The sequence below is a fragment of the Brachionichthys hirsutus genome, chromosome 21 (assembly GCF_040956055.1).
Source record: "Brachionichthys hirsutus isolate HB-005 chromosome 21, CSIRO-AGI_Bhir_v1, whole genome shotgun sequence".
In the NCBI taxonomy this organism is placed as follows: Eukaryota; Metazoa; Chordata; class Actinopteri; order Lophiiformes; family Brachionichthyidae; genus Brachionichthys; species Brachionichthys hirsutus.
In genome coordinates, this window is record NC_090917.1 from 5,719,555 (window position 1) to 5,742,393 (window position 22,839).

The 22,839-nt window shown below is 43.6% G+C and overlaps 3 protein-coding genes across 3 annotated transcripts; 1 reads left to right on the forward strand and 2 right to left on the reverse strand.

Moving 5' to 3' along the window:
- Nucleotides 1-741: 741 nt before the first annotated feature.
- On the reverse strand, nt 742-13,577 carry LOC137910179 (katanin-interacting protein). Its single transcript, XM_068754612.1, has 28 exons — nt 13,566-13,577; nt 12,751-12,839; nt 12,328-12,488; nt 11,809-11,921; nt 11,601-11,702; nt 11,320-11,451; nt 10,891-11,131; nt 10,498-10,629; nt 10,147-10,298; nt 9,579-9,587; nt 9,165-9,274; nt 8,867-8,963; nt 8,541-8,750; nt 8,264-8,401; nt 6,609-7,422; nt 5,069-5,830; nt 4,773-4,981; nt 4,367-4,442; nt 4,094-4,271; nt 3,728-3,893; nt 3,337-3,503; nt 3,191-3,255; nt 2,311-2,421; nt 1,950-2,089; nt 1,767-1,868; nt 1,512-1,672; nt 877-965; nt 742-797 (listed from the first exon to the last, which is right to left on the reverse strand). The coding sequence occupies exons 1-28, from the start codon at nt 13,575-13,577 to the stop codon at nt 742-744; spliced, it is 4,794 nt and encodes a 1,597-aa protein (XP_068610713.1).
- A 1,885-nt stretch (nt 13,578-15,462) lies between these two features.
- Nucleotides 15,463-18,146, reverse strand: dcun1d3 (defective in cullin neddylation 1 domain containing 3). The gene is made up of 2 exons (XM_068754765.1): nt 17,710-18,146; nt 15,463-16,439 (listed from the first exon to the last, which is right to left on the reverse strand). The coding sequence occupies exons 1-2, from the start codon at nt 18,144-18,146 to the stop codon at nt 15,896-15,898; spliced, it is 981 nt and encodes a 326-aa protein (XP_068610866.1). The 3' UTR covers nt 15,463-15,895.
- Nucleotides 18,147-20,579: 2,433 nt separating this feature from the next.
- On the forward strand, nt 20,580-21,990 carry lyrm1 (LYR motif containing 1). Its single transcript, XM_068754695.1, has 5 exons — nt 20,580-20,620; nt 21,026-21,217; nt 21,317-21,377; nt 21,462-21,493; nt 21,606-21,990. Exons 2-5 carry the CDS (start codon nt 21,062-21,064, stop codon nt 21,717-21,719), a joined length of 363 nt encoding a protein of 120 aa, XP_068610796.1. The 5' UTR covers nt 20,580-20,620; nt 21,026-21,061; the 3' UTR covers nt 21,720-21,990.
- Nucleotides 21,991-22,839: the final 849 nt, after the last annotated feature.

Here is a 22,839-nt window from a genome sequence, read left to right on the forward strand (position 1 = left end):
TCGGGTTTAAATTTATTCAAGTGTACAAAAATCTGACCGCCGCACTGCTTTGTATCCAATTTTAACGCTTTAGTCATTGTAATATATATGTATAAACATTCCAAAGGTTAAAACCTTGATGGAAATACCTACCCAAAAAAATAAAAAGATAAAGATAAAAAAAAAGAAATATATAAATTAGTGTCTGCATAGAATTACGACTGTTGGTGCCCTGGTTGAAGTGCGGGTCGGGTCGATTATAATACCCATCAAGAAAAGCGCTGATCCGGGTTCGTCAGGGGACACAGAGTGTAAGTTAAGAGTATATTCTCTTTCTTTTAAATATTAATAATGCACAAGCAGTATTTAAATATGCAGCACAAAAGTCACAATTAGCAGCCACAGATATAGTGTTTAGAACTAGGCACAACAATAGGGCTGATTAAAATGCAGCCTTAACAGGGATTATCCTGGCACTGTGTGGGGTGGGAGGTGGGGGGACCAGTACAACCATACAGTACACGACTCTGGGGTGGGCTTGTATTTGTACCAAGGGAAAAGGGTGTAGGCCATCATTAATATGGACTTGAGTGCATGTGTGTTTACAGATCTATCGGTTTGTGTCCTCCTCAGTCAGGACCACGGCTCCGGGGTCCCTGCTTTGGGTCTTAGTGGGAAAAGCTGGCTTCAAAGGTCCGCCATCGTCCTCCCCTCAGTTAGCATGACTGCTAAATTCACCCGACAGTTCATCATCGCCTGTCACTACCTTCTCTTTCCGTGCTTTCCACCATCGCTCATGCAGGTTTTCGGACGAAGGGCTGCAAAGAAAAATAATTTGTTGAGGAATAAGTTTACAACGGCTGTGTCCTGAAAGGGCTGGTCGTTTCCCCGACTCGCCTGGATCCGCCGTCTGCTTCTTCTTACTGTGATGGACTATCTGGTTCTCATTGATCATCTTCACATCCTGATCCTCCTCCACGTAGTTACTGCGACACGGTAAGAAAATAATGGACAGACAGTAAAAACAATGAAATTATTTTTGCTGCATCCATGACAAACGGGGGGGGGGGGGGACATTGCACGATAGATGGCTAACCGATGACAAAGCTTTGAAGCCAGCGGTTCCAGGCCTCGAGACCGAGGATGGAGCTGGAGAGGTACGGAAGGAAAGAGACGGGGGAGATGGGAGTGGGGGAGTTACAAGTCAAATGTGTAGCAAGGAGGTTATGGGATGGCTGGGGGACTGGAGGAGTCGTCAATGCAAGAATTGACCACAGGGGGAGTTGCTCTTTCAGGCGCTCTGCTACTCACGGTTGCTGGCGTCTTCTGCCATGGGGGCTGAAGTGGAGAAGAGCAAATCTTTCAAAATAGCTCACTAACTTTTGGGCAATAGGGCCAAATCTGACCTTTGTAAATTCATCACTTCCTCTGTTATGGACTTTGAATTATACGTGAAATGCTCTTAAAGACAAGCAAAACAGTGAGATGTACATTTATATCCTAAAAAAAAAAAAAAAAAAAAATCCAGCTACCTGACGACTGTGTTTCTTTCACGGCGTGCGACGTAGGCGTCGTCTGAGAACAGGATGCTGCGGTAGGGCACCACTGGGTCGCAGGTGGGCAGGATGCCTCGCGCCACATGGCTCACAATGCTCAAGACGCCGTTATACACCAGCAGGTCGTCCACCAGCAGCTGCGCACGCAGACACACACAGATTGCTGCTTGAGCTGCTTGAGATCTAGACGACGAGTGACGAGCTCAACAGAGAGGGGGGGGGGGTGCTTACCCCAAACTCCTTGACTCCCCTGTGTGGTGTCTTTGAGTAGTTCCACAGTTTGATCATGGACACAGTCACCGGCTGATCAAAGATGACGTACACGCGGTTCACCTGATGCGACATAATCAATACGTTTAATGCACTCTTTAAGAGCGTGTCGAATGAATGAAATCCCCTCTCACAGATCCTCACCAGTCCGGGGAGCACCGGGGCTAGCCACACGTGTCTTCCGTCGGTGGTACTGTTGACCCCGTCTATCAGTTTATCTGGAGTCCTCACATCACCGCTCACGCTGTCCAGCGCGTTCACACTGTCTGGAAAAGCAGCGATGTCTGGCAAACGCCACGTTGAGGAACAGCGACACATTTCTACCCCTTAAGTCACCAGGTTAAACCCATCGCTCATATATTGTCGAGCAATGTTTAGATATTCAAACCCCTGGAGAAGAGAAATCCATTTTAATCCATTTATTCAACCATGTTAACATGTTACATGCATGGATTCCAGCTGCCGAGGAGACTGAAGCGAAGATAGAAGAATGAAGAAAGGATACTGTTGTCGCTGAGACGGATCTTCTCGTGGTTCCGGTCATACAATTCTAGGCCGTTGAGGCCGATGTAGTACGGGTCTCCCCAGGTCGTTAACAGCTGCAGCTGAAAGATGACTGACGGGAGAAGGTCAAGGAACACACAACCGGGAGAGCACATCGGGTCCGGGCGGTGTCCGCCTACGTGATATGAGGCATCAAACTCCAAGAACCCATTCATTCTTGCATTATTTTCCACCTTGTTGAGAGCTGGGGCATGAATCCTGGTGAGATGAGCAGATGTGGGAGGAATTGTTTGGCCTTAGTCTGCTTTGTACCGACTGCTTCTCTGGTTTTATAAAGATAAAAATGAAGGTTTGGGGGAAACGGGATGTTATCTTTTCAGAAATTAAGGACATTTTGGTGGATTATTCAGTAATAATACATGTCATATACATAGATGAAGAAAAAAACAAGATGTAGAGAAAGTTGGAACAACTTTCCTTCGTTTTCTATTTTGTGAACCAGACTGAGATGGATAAGGCCACCTTTCTCAAAGTCAAGGTATTAAATGGTTGGTACATGTTTAAAGAAGCAACTGCCATCTCTCCATTGTGTGTGTTTCTAATCAGAAGGATAAATACATTTTAGAATGGGGTGACTGGAGATTTTAAAAACATTTAAAGGAAATGAAAAAATGTTGAGGAATTTGGGAAAAGTTAACATAAAATTACCTGAATCTGACTCTATGTTCTGATTTTTACCAAATATACTCTGGGCACTGGTGAAAATGTAACTTCCAGGCAAAGATAAAGTTTACTGCAGCCTTAAAAATACAATGTGATTCAAGTGAAAACACACACCAACAATAAACACAACCGTCCACACGTCTGTGTCACAGGGATACATCCACAGGGCATGATGGGAGATTCGTAGTCCATGCTGGCCTGTTCCTGTCTCTTAGAGCTTCCTCTGAATTAAACAAAGATATTATAGTTTAATCAATACAGTTTTCAAACATCAGCGCACGCCATTTAAATGACTGCTCCCTACTTGTAGTAATCCTCTTCACTCTTGCCGTTCGTGGGCGTTTGGAGGAAATCTATGAAGAGGATCTCCTGAGCAAAGTCAAAGTGACAGTTACCCAGTCCTTTCCGGATCAGGAATCCCTCCGATGGGGAGATGGCGACATCATCCATGTATACATGGATCACCTTCACCTGGAACAAAGTGATGTTTGTATTCTCAAGCACTGAATCTTTATCAAGGTAAAAAGCGAGTTGTATACGCACTATTTTATTTAATTATAAATGTGTGTGTGTGTGTGCATACAGTATATGATATAAGTAGCTCTCACTATCATTTAAAGAGAGCTTGAGTGTGTCTCTTGTTACAATATCACCATCATAGTCAACACGTTTTGAGCAACAGAGCCGTGTCCCACCCCTCTATAGGAGTCCTCAGGGGACTTGTTGTAGTTCCAGATACGGAGTCCAGCGATGGTTTGGGTCTGACTGAATGTCACATTCAAGGTGTGGGGCTCTCCATAGGAGAAAGGGATCAGCCACATGTGCAGGTCGTCGGTGGTAATGTTGCTGCCATCTATAAGTCTGGGGCAACGAAAACACGATGAAAACCACAACAAACACAACAATGACCAGTCTGGACTGTGACTGTGAAGTGAAATATGATTTAGAGATGTAAATCATGAAGAGAGTAGGTCATCGTTTTATTGCTACGCGTACTGTGAAAACATGACTATTAACATAAATAATATTCTATATCCTCAAAGCGGTGAGTGTCGTCATACTTATCAAGGGTGCGCAGGTCATGTCCGCACTCAGGCAGGTCATTAAGGTCTCTCGGTGAGGCAGCCATCATGCTGAGTTCCAAAGGGAAACTCTCTCCATCCTTTCCCACCACCTCCAGTCCCGTCAGGCCCATGTAGTGGAAGTCGCCCCAGGTCAACACCAGCTCTATTCTAAGGCCTGGGGTGGAGGGAGACTATTATCATTAGCATCCAAACAGGAAAACAGAGGCGTGAACGTGAAGCAACAGGATGCTGCTGATCTGATCTACTCACACTTTCCGGTGTACATCCCAGGAATATGCTCCATGTTCTCCACAGACTGGCTCATATCTGGATTTAGATGCTTCAACTAAGGCAAGTAAACAACAATGTTTTGCGAAGACATATGATTTGAATATCCTGTTATGCACTGTGCCTGCAATCATTTAAATTTGACATTTAACACGAACAAAGTTGAACTAAGACTAGAACTTGTGTCCAAGGACAAGGAAGCCCTCTTACTAGAAAGACCCATTCTGTGTTTATGTGGATTGACCAAACCTTCATCACTGGCGATAAAGCAAAATGACATAAAAGTTCACTTCAAATCTGTCTAAAATGTAAAACAAACAAATGGGCAAACCCCATTTAAAGTCTTCTATGAAAACCTGAGCCCACCGTGAAAGCCGTCTGAGCTTACCGTAATGTCTTCATCTCGGAAACCAGCCTGGGTGAAAGGTCTTTCCTCTCCTTCCCCGTCTGCGGTACGTGGTCTCTGGAGCGCCTCCTCGTGAACCAGACCCTCAGGACCCTCCCCCTCACAGAGGAAGGTCTCATCATAATACGACATGGCCTCCAGGATCTCATCATCGGTGGTGAACAGGATAGTGTCACCGAATTGGTCCAGCTCTGAAACGATGGCAGGGTGAACAAAAAAAAAAGTGAAGAAAAATAACACACAAAAAAAGACTTGTGATGCGGTTCCTGTTCACCTACCTCCTGACAAGGTCCCGGATGCTTTGGCAATCTCGCCCCTGAAAATACACCTCCCATCCAACAGTATCTCCACCTCCTTCACCCCACGGAAGGAGTGAATGCGCGACTTATTGTAGTTCCACAGTCGAATCATGGCCACCTGGTAGGACGCGCCAAAATCCAGGAAAATGGTGTGGCTTCGGCCAGGGGTGAAAGGTGCAAGCCAAAGATGCATGTCATCTTGGGTGCGATTGATGCCATTTATCAAGTTTGCGACCACGCGGGGATCTTTGCCATACGCGGGAAGGATATTGATGTCTGGAGGGTCAGCGCTGATGCGAGCAGGTCGCAAAGGCTCTCCGCTGGAACCGAAGACTTCAAGCCCATTGAGGCCCACGTAATGGCGGTCCCCCCAGGTGGACAGGATGTTGATGAACAATGCTCGTCCCTGGGGCAGCACTGGGATCTCAAACTCATCATCCCGCTCCATGGATGGATCACCATCAGGACCATCATTCAGTGCCCCACGGGAGGTCAAGGAGGAATGTGGGCTCATGGGTGCTGTGGAGGAGTTCATCGGGAATGCGGGTGGAGAACGGATCTGGCGCTGGAGAAACTCGTCAAAAATGTCCCCTTCTAACGCCATGTTGGAGATGCGTCCACGTTGGCATTGGTTGAACTTAGTGAGAGAGTCCCAGGACTCCATGAGGGTTTCATCCAGCTGCCTGCGGGCCAGAGGCGTGCACTGCCTCCTGCTGGTGCTCACCAGTGACATCGGCTCCTCTGCAGAACCACAAGATAATCTATCAATTACTGAAGAGCTACAGGAAATTCCTGTACATAATCAAATGATCGAATGATAATCGTCACACAGTGCTGGGACAAAAGACTTGGTTGCTCAGACCGTCATCAGCTTCACGAAGCAGAAATGACTGTTTTAGACAAATAAGATAATGTCTCATGCAAACAAGAAAACTAACCTGGTCTCACGAGTTAACTTGTGCAATTAAAAAAAAACAGAACTGGGGCTGTCGCGGCTCTGCATGTGTCTGTTTGTGGTTGTATGCGAGTGCTGACTGAAAGATAACATGTGGAAAAGCCCATTGTTGACTAATTGCTATTTTGAGGCACAGACACGGCGCCAATGACAAAAAAAAGCACAACTTTATTTTAAGTTGGACGCATCAGTTGCATTCCTACATAGGGACACACACCTTAAATCATTTAATAGATTTAGAGGAGATGCAAAGCACCCAGACTATTCACCAATTAACCAGCACAAGGGACTTAAAGTCAAATACTAAGTTACTAAAAATACAAAGCGTTTAGCTGATAGTTACTTGATTGAAGAATCCCTATGTAACGTTTGCTGCTTGTTGTAGTTCAACAATAACGGTACAATTTTAAGCGATTGTAATGATAAAAACAGAAGTTTCGGTTGCCGAAATAGTCAATAATGGCTAAAACAGACCAAGAGTGATGCACAAGAGTGACAACCCTAATATGAAGATGCTCCATTGTGTCTGTATCATCATTTTAACACAGTGGTCGCTTCTCCTACCGGTGCTCGAGAGGGCGGCAGCTCCGATGTGCTGCTCCTCTGCCTGGCTGCCAGCGACTGCAGCGCTTCGGAGTGAGCTCCTGCGTCCGCCGATGGGCCTGTCCGGCTTTGGCTCGTCAGAGCTCAGGTCCAGAGCGCCAGCTCCCCACTGACCCCCATTGACTGTTCTCTCCATGCCCCTACAAACTCGGCCCGGGTTGCAGGGCAGGTCCGATAATACAGAAGAGGATGAGACGGATACAAATTTGGGCTCTGCAGCCTGCTGAGGAACCAGCCAAAGGGGCTTCTCCCCGCCGGACTCGCAGCCCTCTTGAGGTCCTCTGTTCGCGGGCTGACGCCACTGGGGGGAGACCCGTGATGACGACGGTTGGGTGGTAACAGTCGGCTCCATGGGCGCGGGCAGTTCCACCTGCTGCCTGACTGAATGGGGCTCTTCCAACACAGACAGGTCAAAAGAGCTTCTTTGTGCAAACGGGTGAAGGGGCGATGGGGTGATGGGCGGCAGCAGCGAATGTGATTTATCTTCAATGTCCATCATTGGCTGACCTGCTACATCAGGTGGCTGCAGATTCACATTGTGGGTAGCGCTGGAATCCCCACCCTCCCTATCTTCATGGCTTTGGGGGGTGGCACCCCTTAGACTGTGTCCAGAAGACACAGGGCTAGCAAACAAATCCGAGACCTGGAAATCCTGGAGGTCAATTGTGGTGCCGTAATCAAACACCTGACTCCCGCATCCCTTCTCCAGCTCACCTTCAAAAACCAATGTGCTGTTGAGGTACAGCTTTATATGCCGTGCACCAATGTCGAGATCCTGGGAAAAATGAAATCAAAAATCAGCGCTTCAGATTACCTGAATACACAGAGGTTCAACAGATTGTACATATTTGTGCCACTAGTTGTGCTAATTGGAATTATTTGAATATTTGACATACACAAAATAATTCTGCACCTTTGATTAAAGACAAAAGATGCAAATGATTCATTCAGAAAAAAGGTTTGCTGTGATATTGTATGACAGAAATCTCATCTTTCATAAGTCTTATGAATAATTTTTTGGGGATATTGATTCGAATTCAAAGCAACACAGACATAATAAAATGACATCCAAAAGGTACATCATATACAACGCTTCATGCATTCACTATTGATTCATTTCACGATTTCTCATGGCGCGCTCAAAGCTAGCAATGATTAGCATTCTCACACCAAGTCTTAGCTGCCGGGTCCACTTGAAATCCACTCTTATCCTCCAGGGACTAAACCAACATAAACCACGATTACCCACCAACAGCTCCTTACCTTCAAGGTCCAAGACAGACAGTGATTTTACCAAACTGTAGTTACAAATATTCTATGGACTCTTTGCACCCCTCAGTGAACGGCACTGAGCTTGAGGCAGAATCCCACCCCCCAACATTAATCCTCTGAACCTAATCTCTTATTGCTCCACATTTGGATGGTGTGACTTGCAGCTCAGGCAGCAACTGCGTGTTAGTGACTTCATGGTGCAGTGGGAGTTATGAGCCACAGTGCTCTGACTTTCTTAATGATGCAGAGAGGGGAAGAAATCAAAAGCTGTGTGGAAGAAATTACGAGACATCTCAAAGCTCAATTCCACTTCCTGTGAACTGTGGCGATGCATAAACAATTACATTGAGGCTTCTGTTGTAGTTCCAGATTTTAATGGAAGATATTCCAAAGTCCAAGGAGCGCTCCGTGTTCCTGATGATGAAGTAGAGCTGGACGGGAGGGTGGAACAAACACGTCCACATGTGACGCTCTTTGGTGGTCTGTCAACCCAAGAGAACAGATCAGCAAATGTTATGCGTAAATAGATGTAATACACCAGAAGGTTATAATGACAATGTGGCAAGACTGTATTTTAATGTCTGGCTCAAACTGAAGGCTGAGCCGTCTGCAGCGCCACACCTTCATCTTCCCATTGACAAGTACAGCCAGATTCCCGGGGTAGTCGACGTTCCTGATGTCGAGATCGTGAGCTGACACGTACAGCATCTTGTTTTCGAGGCAGAAGAACTGCAATTCGGTCAGCCCAACATAAAAAGAATTCCCCCAGTTTGATAGGATCTCCATGGTAACATACAACGCAGGGGTGATCTCTGTTGAGTGCTGCCTTTTCTGCAATGACAACACAAGACATTTAAAACGCGCTTCTGTGTGATTGTTTCTCAATCACGCTCGGCCGCCCTGGGGGGTTTCAATTTTTAAATTGCGACAAGTTATTAGTGACTCACCGGCTGATTGCCACAGTGCGGTTTGACACGCTGGGAAATGTTGGAACTGGGTCCTTCTTCAAGTTTCTCCAAGGTTTCCAGCAGTTTTTGCTGTTGTCTGAACAAAAAAGGAAGACACTCAGATCTGCTACTGTCCCTGACAATATCAATATCCGAGCAGAGCTACAGTGAAAATGAATTATTCACGGTCAAAGGGTGTGCATATACTCTATATATCTCAGCTAGTAAAAGCTTTAATAAAATAAAGTTTGTTCAGTAGGTGTTCTTCCATCCAGAGTAAACAGTATAGTTTTCATACTTGGGACCCATGAGCGTTATTCTCTGCATGGCCAAAGTAACACCGTTTTCATCCTTATCCGTGTCCCTGACATGGTGAATGAAGCCATTCATCATCTGGTGTCCCCTGCCCTGGACAAAAATAAAGACACAAAATAAATTGACCAGTGAGACATAAACTTGATGGGGTAGAGTTTATATCCAAATCAAATCCATCACAATATATTAATCAAGAGCACACAAATGTGTAAAGCGATAGATGATGTCAGGCTGCAACAATTCAGAGAGTTTTAGTGTGCAGCAGCCGAAGCCGAGTGTTTCTTAGTCAATAAGTCATGCGATGGGGTTGACGCTGCATGCCCCGGAACATGTATAGAAAGACATAAAGCTGCATAGAAACTGGGAAATGGATGGGCAGCTGGAGGGCATAACGTGCAGCAGGTAACTAAAGGAGGATGAGAAACAAAAATGTTTGCGTGATGTTCACAATTTTCATGTAACATGGATGGCAAACAGTTTTCCTCGGCACGTTAAAGAGTTCCTTACAAACGCGATGCTCTCATTACTGAAGTAGATGGCCAGGGTTTGAGGAGTTTTGCACCCTTGGTAAGCGGACTGTGAAAATAGTGCCGTTGTAAAATGCCGCTGCTACATCTTGCATGTAGCTTTATTCCCTGACGTCGGGAAAGTTTGCATTAGTTCACAAAGCATTTGATTGTTCTCTTTCCTTTGTATACCTGCATATTTTCCTTTGAGTTGAATGAACCTGTAAACAGTCGGTGCATGCACGTGTAAATGTAAATATTCCACTGTCATTTATTTTATTTCATTTACATTGGTGGTCTGTGAAACATTGACATTTGTGCTTTTTTATTAGTAGTTTTACGGCGCTTGAAGACGTTAATTAAAACTACACCCGTTTGGTGACTCTCTGCACTCATTGTTGAAGCCAAGGGCTGTTAGACTGAGGAAAGGTGGGACGTGTACGATGTGGGGATGCTGACCGTGTTGTGGCTGAAGCGTTCAGTATTCTGCTCAGAGCAGTTTTCTCTCTGGACTGCCTGGCGCACCCTGCGGACCATCTCCTCTGGGTCCTGCTCCTCAATGGACGCCTTTCTCGCTGCCGACAGGGGAGTCTCCACACGACTGCTTGGCCCTAAAGCAAGGAGCACACATTTTTTACACAAGAATCATTCATCAAACTATTCAAAATAGATTTGTTTGTTTTTTTAATGGGCTTGTAAAAAGAATTTCATTCTAAAAAAATAGGAAAAGCCAGACTTTTGGACTGTATATTTTTTTATTTCTGGGCTTGTTCGTCATTACTATTAGTTTATAAATGTTAAACTACTTACGCCGGTCATCCCAGCGTGCTTTAGAAGTTGGTTGATCGAAGGTTTTGCTCCTCACCAACAAAGGCTTGGTCGGTATAAAGGTGTCAGTGGTTTCTTTCCTTTTTGCAGACAGAGAGCGTTCAATCTTACAACCTTGAATAATGGATGACAGGTAGAACCATTTTCAGATTATTAATATGAGGCATAAAAAGTTTAAAGTCCTTTTGAATCCTAGAGTCACGCTTCAACTGTGAACAGGCAGTTCATCTAGTTGACTATTCTGCACGTGTGACGATCAGTGCTGGTGAAGCAGATAAGGAGATGGAATCACATCAGGTGACTTTGACTCACCCTAAAAAAAAAAAAAAATCAATCAACAAATTTGCTGTAGATGAGTGTGGATGCTGAGCCTACCTTTAAGTGAGGGTCCAAAGTCCAGAACAATGAGGTTTCCTGAATCGAGATGGCTTTGAGAGCTGCTGGGCCGAGGGTTGGAAGTAGACTTGGAAGTTGGGAGCGGCAGTCCCAGTTCATCGAGACTCTCCGTGCTCTCCTCCCTCTCAATTTGCTCCTCAACCCACTCTTCATCAGACTCCTCTCCCGCTGAGCTGTGACTGCTGGGGCGCATGCTTACCTCTAGGCTCCGACGCAGAACCTAGTAACAACAAAGTCAGCATTATCTATTCTTCTGTACGCATCGCTAGAACTCATGGGCACAAACACACAAATATGTATTCTGATAGTTTAAGTAATCCAAAAACATAAAATCACATTAACAAGAAGATACACTATAGATCACGCCACCTAGATATAACCACTGCATGCATTTCTTCTTTCGCTCACCTTTAATTCCTCAAGGTTGAGAAGAACCTTCTCACTGTTTTCCTGATTCTCTTGACTCCCTTGTCTCTCAGATCGGGAGCTGAAGGAGTCTCTCAGAGAGCAGGGACTACGAGGCGAGTGTGTACCGGATCTCTGTATGAAACAAGGTGGCTGGGTTGAGGGAAAATGGCAGAGACGGAAAGATGCAAAGTCGTACAGACAGCTGAATCTGACACAGCCCCTCCCCTAGAAAAAACACCCACCCACACACCCAGGCAAGCATTGTCATGTCTTCACTCTACCTCCATGTCAACACTGTCACAGGGCTCAATATCATCGGGGTAGAGCTTCTCTGGAGAAATCAGCAAACTTTGTCCTTCCTCTGTTCGAATTCTGACAGGATTCTGCGTAAATAAAAAAAAGAACATAATTTTCATGTCTATACTTTGACAGGAAAACATTTACTTTTGAAGCATCATAAGCACAGTTTGCTAAATGGAATCCCTATACCTGCATCCATTCCTTCCTTTGGACCTTTGCTGGAGCTGTGTGGCTTCTCTTACGGCGGATCTCCTCCAGATTAAAGCTATCTTGAGTTATTTTGTCGGCACTTCTACAGCCATCTGCAGATGAGTAACAGCACAGACAGAAAGATGAGCCTATTGCTGGAGACTGTTGCCTCAGAGAAGGAATACAGTAACATAAACAGATGGTCCATGCCCATAGCGGAAGACCGAAACACTGACCAGGAGCTACGACTGTCGCTATCATTTATTCACTGGAATTAAGCCTGGGATCATGTCATGCAAATACAAGTTGACGACTGGTGGCTCTTAGGTGCTTTTCCATATGGCAAAATGAAAAAAACATCAAGAATAGAGCATGAGGTGATGCGTCCAATGTGAAAAGTGACTGAGAACAAGAATGGTTGTGCCTGCATACTTTAGAAGTAAAATAAATGTTGTGATCCGATGTCAGCATTTTATTCTTGAGTGTCCGTATGTTTATTCTGGTCCAGCGGCAGCATACCTGCTCCACGTGCAGACCTACAAGCAGACTTGCGGTCGGAGGTCTTGGGATGCTTTTTACTGCTTTCAGCATTGGCTCCATTAAGGTAAATGGAAAATCCATGCTCAAGTTTCTCCAACTCAATCTCCCTGGGGGCTTTGACCTGAAGGCGCTTTGAGATCCTGTGGAGAAATTAATTGTCCGAGCAATGATTAGAAATTTGGTAGACATAGAAGGTATAATACGTTTCATATGTCAAGTGAATTCAGCACATTTCCAATTGGCTATAAGCTCCATTGTTCCACATTTGACACACAAGCAAGTGGTCCTATCACTCCAAATCATGAATTCAACTAAGCTTCACTTAAATCATGTGGAATTTGCCCTTGCCCAGCATGAAATCCCACCAGTCTCTCTCCCCATTAGCCTGTGCTCACACTTCACCTGTTTCTGTGCTGGAGGGTGATTAAATATTCATCCAGTGCATGATCAACAGCCGTGGTAGGTTCCTCTTGTTGACACGTCCTTTTCTTCTTTAAGAACGCGAGCGTGAGCGTAGCCATGATGCAGAGTCAGAAAACAACACATCAGCTATTAAACAGATATTAACCTTGATTGTTGCAGAACTATTCCCATCCATGGAATACAATCCATGTAGTTCTCTCAAGACATTAAAGACATGTACAGCCTTGAGTAAATGAAGCCTCAATAAAGCATACAGTGTGACAAAAACATGCAGTCAGTGTCAGTCCTGAAGTATGTGTATCGTCTGGGTGTATCTTCTGATGTTTTCAGGATCATGACAATATTCAGTTAACTCGAAAGGACTGCAGAGTTTGAAGAGGTGGCAGAACAGTGATCTTTCAATTAGAAAGATGAATATGTGTTGGAGGGACATAACACAGCCATCTACAATTCATGCCATTCACTTCTGTTTTTACCGATCACGCAAGACGACCAAATGAATCACAAATCCCTTACTTAGCTTCTAAAACTGTCCAAAGTCAGAAGAGAGGCAAAGAAAACTGGAGAAAGAACAGAGAGACTGTTAGTGACGGGGTTCAAACAAAAGGCGGTGCCGTAAAATTAGAATGCTTCTTGATATCGTCTCACGTCAAGAAAAATGACAGATGTGAGTTTAAAACCTCAGAGAGAGAGAGAGAGAGAGAGACCAATAATAGTTAAACACACGTTTCTGTGCAGATTCTCAGTCATCAGCCAGATCGAGGTAAATCAAGAGCAAAAATGTGTTCGCTAACCTCGTTGTCCATTGTGTGGCTGTCAAATTTTGAAGAGGGGCAATGATTCTCCAAAAATATCGCTAAAATCTGTGTTGTGCTCAGTTACATCTACAGAGGAGACACAGATAGGAACACAACGATTAACTGCGAGCAGGCACCTAAATTACAAACAACATTTAGCCGAACCTCGTTTAACGATTGAGCAGAACAGATGCATTGCCTTGCTAAGCATTTTTATCACCACATTTCACTGACTTCTCTTTTGTATCCGCAAAGCATCACGTTTATTCATGTGGAGTGTTAACAGCTGTGTCAACGTTCGCTTGTTAGGCTAACAGGCTAGCAAGTTCTGACTATTTAAACATTTAGTATTATAGAAATGTCTAAGGCATATTACGACCTTCAGTAGCGTTTCAGGGGTGAAGAATTAAACGCAAAATAAATAAAAATAAAATACTGCTATTATCAGAAACAACGTTAGCAAAGATGCTAATAACAAACTGAGTGGCTAACTAGTTAGCGTTAGCATGGATCCACTAAAACATTAAACTACATGAAAATTAGCTTTTCCTCCTAACATAGCCTTCACGCCAGTAATGTGGAATATTATTAAATAAAAATACATACTCTCCATGGAAATGGAACTTTCTTTGTCACTACAACAAAAAACAAACAATTCTGTTTTCCCATGCGTCCAGTGTTGGTCTGTAACCAGGAGAGCTCTCCACCAATAGGAAGAGCCGCATCAGTGTCAGGAACGCCCCCCAGTATGTCCGCCCTCCGTCAGCTCCTCCAACCAATAGGAAGAGCCGCATCAGTGTCAGGAACGCCCCCAGTATGTCGGCTCTGGTAGCTGCTCCAACCAATAGTAAGAACCGCATCTGTCAGGAACGCCCCCAGCATGTATGTCCGCTCTCTGTCAGCTCCTCCAACCAATAGGAAGAGCCGCATCAGTGTCAGGAACGCCCCCAGTATGTCGGCTCTCTGCCAGCTGCTCCAACATCATGTAGCTGCCACAAAACCCCACAAGCCATTACAGTATACAAGTACATCATTATTCAAAAGTTCAACACTGTTTTTATTTATTATAAATCAATACATTTTATATTTAAAAAAAATGACAATTGGGGTCTGAAACAAAACCACTGTAGATGTAAACCAAACAGCTCAGGCTATGGCCATTCTCTTACCACATGACCCATATCACAGACTTGATTAGCCAGAATGTAGTTAACTCAATCACATCCCAAAACACCCTTGGCTATGCTTAACATCAATCTACAATCTCAAAAGGTTTAAGTGGAAATCAAGTGGATGACATCAATCTCTCTGCAAAGCATTTGCCAGTATAGCAACTAAGCAGGCCATTGTTTTTGTGGAATCCGTAACAAACATCGCCAGCAGCAGTCAATATTTTTTTTTGTGAAGTGTATGCAAATGTTGCATCTTCTGTTAAGAAATGAGCAAGACTTAGCATTGGTTCTTTGCTGTGTGAGACACTTTCTAAGTTAGATGTGCTCTGAGGAGTTTGACAAAAGCCAGCATCATTGTGTTGTACACACTCAACCGCCTCTTGAAAGTAGGTGGACGTCAGAAAGGTACATGTTTAGGGTCAAAGCAAAGCCCAGCCAAATGCTTGAAGAAGCTAAATGGCTCACTCAAAAATAATCAACTCAGAAAGGATGGGTATGTTACGATGGAACTTGTATTTTAAAGGATTACATTTTTGTTTAATTCAAAAAAACAAAACAAAATCTGTTTGCCATTTAGCTGTAGGCAAAACATTGTAAAGGCAACACAAGTGCAACCAAGCAATTCTCTCACAGCAATGCAATATAAACAATAATTAAACTGCTAACCCCAATAAAGCTGATTTAAATGAACCATACAAAAAAAAAGATTTTTTTTGGTAGCAAATAATTGTTTTTCTCTACATTTCCCTTATTCTTTATGAATAAACGTTTCCTTGTTCAATTATACCAGCAGTGATAAAAATCGTGGTGAAATACCTGTTTTTCAAGCCAAGCCTTTACTGAGCTCTATCTGCTGGATTATGGGGGAAATGTAAATTAAAATGGAACATTATGTCCAATTGATAAAACACCAGTGGGAGGAGAGGAAGTTAAAACAATAACTTAAATAGAAGTGCTTAAAACAGTTCTTAGAGCCCTTTCACAAACAAAATAAAAAAAATACAGTGGCAAAGAAAGATTCCCACCCCAACAGGAAATGAGAGCAAAATTAACATCTGCAATGGTAATACTAAAATTCATCCAATGATTCACAGATAGACAGTTCACACATAGGTCATATCCTTCCCTTCCTTACATTGTTCCTTTTCTTTCTGGTCAGTGACCCCCCCATGTCTGTGAGCCACGGCTTCCCTCCGTTTCATGTCTGTCTGTGGTGGGTGGACACTCCATCTCAGTACACTTCCCCTCTTCCTCTTGTGCCATCAGTGCCTGCTCGTCCTCTTTTTTCCTACGCTCCAACTCCCACTCCACAAAGGTGTCAAAGAGGCTTGGCCATGCTTCGTCCTCGCTGTAGTTGCTCAGGTCAGAACCAATAGCCTGGGTGAAGTTGAGGAACATGTTCCATGTGTCCCTTGAGATGCCCCGAATACCCGAGGGGTTCTCCGACAGGAAGTCCAACCAGTGCTCCAGGGTTGTAGGCGTGTCCTGGGTGAAAACTAGGCGCCACAGGGCGATAGCGATTTCGCGCTGCAGGGAACGCTGGCCCTCCTCTGCATCCAGGCCAAACTGGAAAGTGAAGCGGTACAAGTCCTTAAAGTTCTCCTCTCCCCGGGCGTCCAACAGCATGCAAGGGAAACGTGAGCAGATACCCTCGAGGCTGTCAGCCTGGATAGCCTTGCAGCCCTCAACAAACTCCTTCCTGGTGACACAGAGTAAACAGGAACCAACATCAGAGTAATACTACCGGTAGATTGTTTCACTACGACGACGAGGCCCAGGGGCAAAGAGCAAGTAAAATTCTCCAAATCACAGCCAGCAAATTCCAAAAGTTACAAAGAGCTTCTTTTGCAATTTAAGAAATACACTGGTACAATTTCACTAAAAACACATCCACTATTTCATTTCAGTGGGTCTCAGTGCAGGCAGATATGGGGCATAATAGGCTTCCACACCCAAATGTAATATAAACCGCTTCAGTAAGCACCGGTTGACAATGAAGCGTGTCGGTAACCAGAGTGCAGCGTTGTCCAAAGCTGCATGATAGAAAAAGTGCTGAGCAGGGGAGCAGCAACAAGTCACCCAGCCAGCGGCCCTATTCATCTCCAACTGCACAGCGAGCGCGCAGCAGGATCCGTTTCCTGTTTGTCCCAGCCTGCACTGTGGTTTGCATATACAGTATGTGTTACCTTCTGTACACTGAGCATTTGAGAGGGATGGACTGACCACCGCACAGTCAGAGATGTCAGACTAGACAAATAAAAAGTGCCTGCAGGGGATGTCGCTTCTGTGGTTCGAGGTGGAGACAGGTGTCGAAACGTAAACGTGGAAGCGTGGAAGCGTGGACCAAATTTTGAGATGGATCTGTGTACGGATGCAAATTCTGGATCACTTTTTCTTTCCTTAACATTTCAAGATAGAGTATTTTCTCCCAACATTTTTATAGATTAAACAAAACAAAAAAGCCTTATCATAATCCAGATATGAAAGATTGGACTGCCACCACACTGTGTAGCTAAAATAAAGTTGATTCCAAGAGGTCAAATTTAGCATGAAAAAACTAGATCCGGCCGGGTCTGCTATTATGGATAATCGTATTTTTGAAGGTAACTCATAATAAAAGCCTAATACTGATATACAGAATGCTGTACATTTAAACATAATTTCTCCTCCTGAAGGAGGGTATGGCATGGCAAGACATTTTCAGCTTCACTGGAAAGAATAACAGAAAAAACAAAAACAGGAAATGTAGGGAGTCATGGGTCAGAAATGCAACAAAAGGAATCTAACCGGAGCTGATGCAGTTTTACACGCGTGTGTGTTTGTGTGTTTGTGTGTGTGTGTCTTAATCATGGCAAGCAGTGTTTCTCGCCATCTTAGAAAACTGTTTGTAGTAGCGGCTACGCTAGTTTATCCTGATGAACAATTATGCATGACATCAACACGTCTCATTCCGTAGAGTTCCACCTCACCTTGTAAACTTGCACATGGTGGCTGCTTGAAACTTCCAGGCAAGAACAAGCACCCGGAACTCTGCAGGATCCACACAAAGGTCATCACAAAACCTCTCCATGCCTTCCTCTAAGATGGCGTCTTCGTGTTCATCCTTGTAGCAGCGGAACAACTCATCGATACGGTGCATTGACAGCCCGTCTCCGTCCAAGCACTCGTCTTTGCATGGTTCTCCCATCATTGCAGGGATGACTGGCGTCTCCACGGTAACTTCTAATGCCTTGGTGCCATTTGACAGCTCGCTGGTGGCTTTGCTGCATGGAGCACTGGGCTCTTCTTTGTGGCCCCCACCGCCAGCAGCACTGCTTCCTTTCTTATGATGAGATTTTGAGCTGCTCTCACTCTTGCTGCCGAGTGAGGATGTCGGATTCTTACACTTGGTGACGCACTGGCCCATGTCTTCCTCCCTGGTCCCTCGTCTGGCTTTCCTCCTCGCCTTCAGTCCCCACCTGAACCACCTTGACGCCTCTGCTCAGGCCTGCCGAGACGTCTCAACATACCCTCAGGCCTGAAGTGAAGAAAACGTTCAGAATTATAATTAGGCATCGATCCGAGTCCGTCTCAATCACAATCTAAATGTTAGTGGAACAAAAGGAAACAGAAGCGATTTTTGATCACTGAAAGGTGAGGAAGTTACCTGTGCCAGATCTACAATCGAGGTCCTGCACTTCCAGACGTTAGAAAACCTAGAAAGTGAGAACCAAAGGTAAACACTTCATTTATATACAAACAAGGGAGATAAACTCCAATAAAAACATATGGAAATAGAAACAAATAAAGTAGAATCGGTTTTGTGTTACACAGAATCACTAAATATGTCCTATTTCGGCTTTAATGTGTCGTGAGTTTTTGTGACAACCTACACACTCTAGTCATATCAATGCTTCAATACTACTGTGTGTTCAAACATCAGATTTATATCAGATGCAATAGGCATTAAGTAGAGAGTATTGCTGCCATGCCACATCCCAGCAGTAATGGATGCTGCAAAATTCACGAGAACGGGATTATTAATAACTTCGGTGAGCAAATATTTAAAGCCGAGAGGAAAAAGAAGACAAGTAAAATAACTTCAAAAACAGCATGAGGATTACATTTTACGAGTAGGAGACGATCAGAAACCGATGAATTACCAAACTGCCGAACAGGAAGTTGGCATCTGGCCACTGATCACAGCATCTTCCTATTCTGCTCCATCATTGTGACCTTGGCATCTGCAATGCTGAAAAAAAAACACAATATCTTGTCATCATAGGCAGAAACTGATAGGCTTCCACTGTGGGACTGTTTTTGGTGAACAAGCTAGTTTTGTAAATACAATAAAAGTGCATGTAGGAATAGGAAACTGAATGTCCAACGTGAATAAAGAGCCTGTATGTGAAGCATCGAAGACAAGCAGCTGTGAGTCCCTGCGTTGGACATGTCCAGACAAACGCCTCTGGTTCATTCTGGCGAACTCCACCTGATCGAAATAAGACCCGATGCACGTCTAGTAATGGGTTCGAATGTTTAATCAAAATCCTCAACACACTAGCATCCTGGGCTGCGTCAGTATGTCCCCTTTAAATGACTTAAAATAGATTATTGGTCCTAAAACTGTCAGATTTAGTAAAGAAAAAAAAGTTGACAGACAGAAAACTTGTTTTGATAGCGGCAACACTAAAAGCAACAGCCCAGGTAAAATTAGATCATGTGAGCAGATACCGGCGCTCACATCTTATTTTAACCAAGTTGTTTTCTCGAGAAGTGGCGAATACAACACTGGATCTCAGCTACAAAATGCCATGTAAACAGTGATATTATGAAAATTTGCTTGTGACAATTTTACTATTCAGTCACTCAGACGGTTGTTGCAGCAGAGCAATAATTGCTTGCAAACACGTCGCCGCTTTAGGGGCCATTTCCATCAAAACCGATTTGACTCCGACGACGTCGCGATTGCTAGCTTAACTAAAAGTTAGCTATCGGCTAAGCTAGCTGTTTCGATGGACACAAAGAAACGCCACAACAACGTCGAAAATAAACTTACCTATTTTAGGAAATTCCACAGTATGGAATTTGGATGTGCATCACTTCAGGAATGCCAGAACAAATTAGTTAGCAAGTTGATCAAGGCGGCGATCAGAAGGCGAACTGAGGCAAACTCGTCGCGTTAACTCATTTTGCTAGCTCGTGCTAATAGTCAGCTGGCAGTTTAGAAAAAACAAAACTTCCACATCTATATAAAAAAATACTTCGCTTACAAAAAAATAAAAATAAATAGAAAGCTAACAACCACCGTGGCCCCCCATTCCCAAGGATGTTCGCTCTTTGAAGTGGGTTATAACGCCATCACAGAGTAAAACAGAGCATTTCTTTGTGCTTCCCCCTTTCAGTCATTGAGTGGAGATACATTGTGGGCATTTTCCTGCATCACTTCCTCTCTAGCTACAAGCTGCTAACAGCTGATCCTCTTCTACGGAACGATGAAAATGTTTGTATTAAATGTAATAAAGCAAGGCGTTCGGAAATGCTACGTTATATTAAAACAGTAGAGCAAATATTAATCCAATTACAGAAGTATGACACTTTATACAGAGATCCTGGAGAGAATATTATCGTGTTGGAGCTGTCAAATTCAACTGAAAATAATTTAACTTGTTCCAAGAACAACAAATTGTGGAAATGCTGTTTGTGTTTAAACATTTTAAAATATGTCTAATACTGTGTAAAAATATATATATATATATAGGCAGTAATTAAAGTTAGCGTCTTCTTTTATTCTTTACAACCTCTCCGACTGGGTATCACTGCGCAGGAAGACAACGTCATCATCAAGCGACAAATGTACTTCTGCTGGACACACGGCGAGCTGTCGTTCAGGAACAGTCGGTGGGTAAATGCTTCATAAATTGTAACGACATGAGCGATAAGGCTAATTTCAATTGTTTAATAAGTGGTCACCTTCTTTGTTATTTATTACATTTACCTTATTCAGCAGCAGCGCTGCTATTAGAACTATCAGGAGAGTGTTCCAGGATAAATGTAGATAAATGTCACCAAAGGCCTGTTGTTGTTTTTGTGTGTGGGAAATGCTATATTTTAGAAGCGATTATAGCATTGTTATTTCATAACATTTAATCTCATCAACTCATGTGTTTGGATGACACAAATAGATGCTGTAACTGTAATAGATGCTTTTAATGGGTATTACAAGAATTAAACTTTTCAGCCACAAAAAAAACAATGATCAGGAAGGGAACAATCTAAGTTATTTAATGCCATTTTCTTTTATAGAGAGTCACTACTGTTGAGCCTGTTGGAGCCTGCGTGATGGCCTCCACACGTAGGGTGGTGTTATCACTGTACATGCGGGTGTTTCGCATCGCCAGGACCTGGCAGGCGCAAAGCGGGGTTACAAGCGACACAGAGACAGAGAGAAAATACATACTTAAGGAGGCCCGTACTCTGTTCAGACAGAACCAGCAGGTTTGTATGACACATCTGCTCACAGAAAAAAGATTAAAAATAAATAAATTTCATCACCTTTTCTATGACTTAACTTTCTTTCTGTGATCTTCTCCTCAGCTCACTGATCAAGAATCAATAAAGAGATGTATAGATGAGTGTGAGGCAAGGATAGAAATAGGTAAGAGTGGAGAGCTGACATTTATTGTTTTCATGCATGCTTGATGCAAGAAAACTCTCTCTCTCTCTCTCTCTCCCCCCTCAGGTTTGCATTACAAGAACCCATATCCAAGGGCTGTGAGTAATGGCAATGCTTGAGACAGATAAAATATATTCTGTTTTTGCTGCATTTTTAAAATTATATTAATAATAATACATATCTGTACTGTTGTCTAAAATACCCCTGTAGACCTATCTACCACCAATGGGACTGGCTACTCAGAAAGGCAGGAAGCTGAGAGCTCAGCAGCGCCTGAGGAAGCAGGCCAAGCCAATATACTTACTGTCACAAGACGAGACCTGATGCTTGTTGCCTACGCTCCTCCCAAAGAGCTCAAGTCACCAAAGGACAGGAAGCTGGACTGCAATCAAAAAGCTGATCTCATGGGTCGACTTGATGGAGGGCAGGCAATGATGCAGGAACACCAGACATTTCAGAATAAGTTTTTTACTCCATAAAGTGCAGCTGGAGAGTGTCCGCTTCTGTACTGGGAACCTGGCATGTGTGGAATGATCTGTACTCTAAGTTAAATTGGTATTTTTTTGTATTTATTATCTGCGGAAACAATTTTGTAATAAACACTATCTCTATATAAAGTTCAATTGTGTCATTATACACACAAAATAAAAAATAGTAATAAATGAATGAAATGAAAACCCAGCAACATTGGCTCTATACCGAACTGAGTAAGGGTATCTATGTTTTCAAGGCTTGAACATCTAAAACAGATGCGGTTAAGAACATCAGTGGGAAAATAGTTTATTATTCTTTACTTCTTTAAATGTAATTAACTGGCGAGGTGGTACTAAGGGGATTCTGCCCTGTAATCGTCCAGTGTTTAAGATCTTGTTCAAGCATTACTCTCTCCGTCCACCAGAGATCGCACCACACTAAGTCCTGACATCTCATCGGGTTCAGTGAGGTCACCCATCAGGACCATGACCTCACTGTTCAGACGTGAGTGAACCACAGGCTGAGGTGAGCATTATATACCTGCCCCAACACCGTTCAGGAAATATTATGAACCACTCCCAAAAAGTAGGCTTCTTGATAACAGGGTGAAACAGACCTAATGAGTTCCTAGTGCAGCACGACGAAAGACAAAAACATCTGATGCAAATAATACAACTGTCTTATAAATGGAGATTATTGCTGCTCTGACCGACGACTTTGTGAAAACGACATTACCTCAGTGATAAATGATTGTCCTCACTATAATAGACCACTGATGGGAAACCAGCGGCAGACTGCTGGCATTAATCAAAGCAGTGGCCCGCTGTATAAATTTATATGTTGAACCACAATGTTCTATGGGCAGAAGATAATTAATTTAAACAATGCACTGCTTTATTGATATACATGGTCAGACAGATCAGAGGTCATTCATTCATTTTCTTCACCGGTTATCTGGTTGCATGTTTTT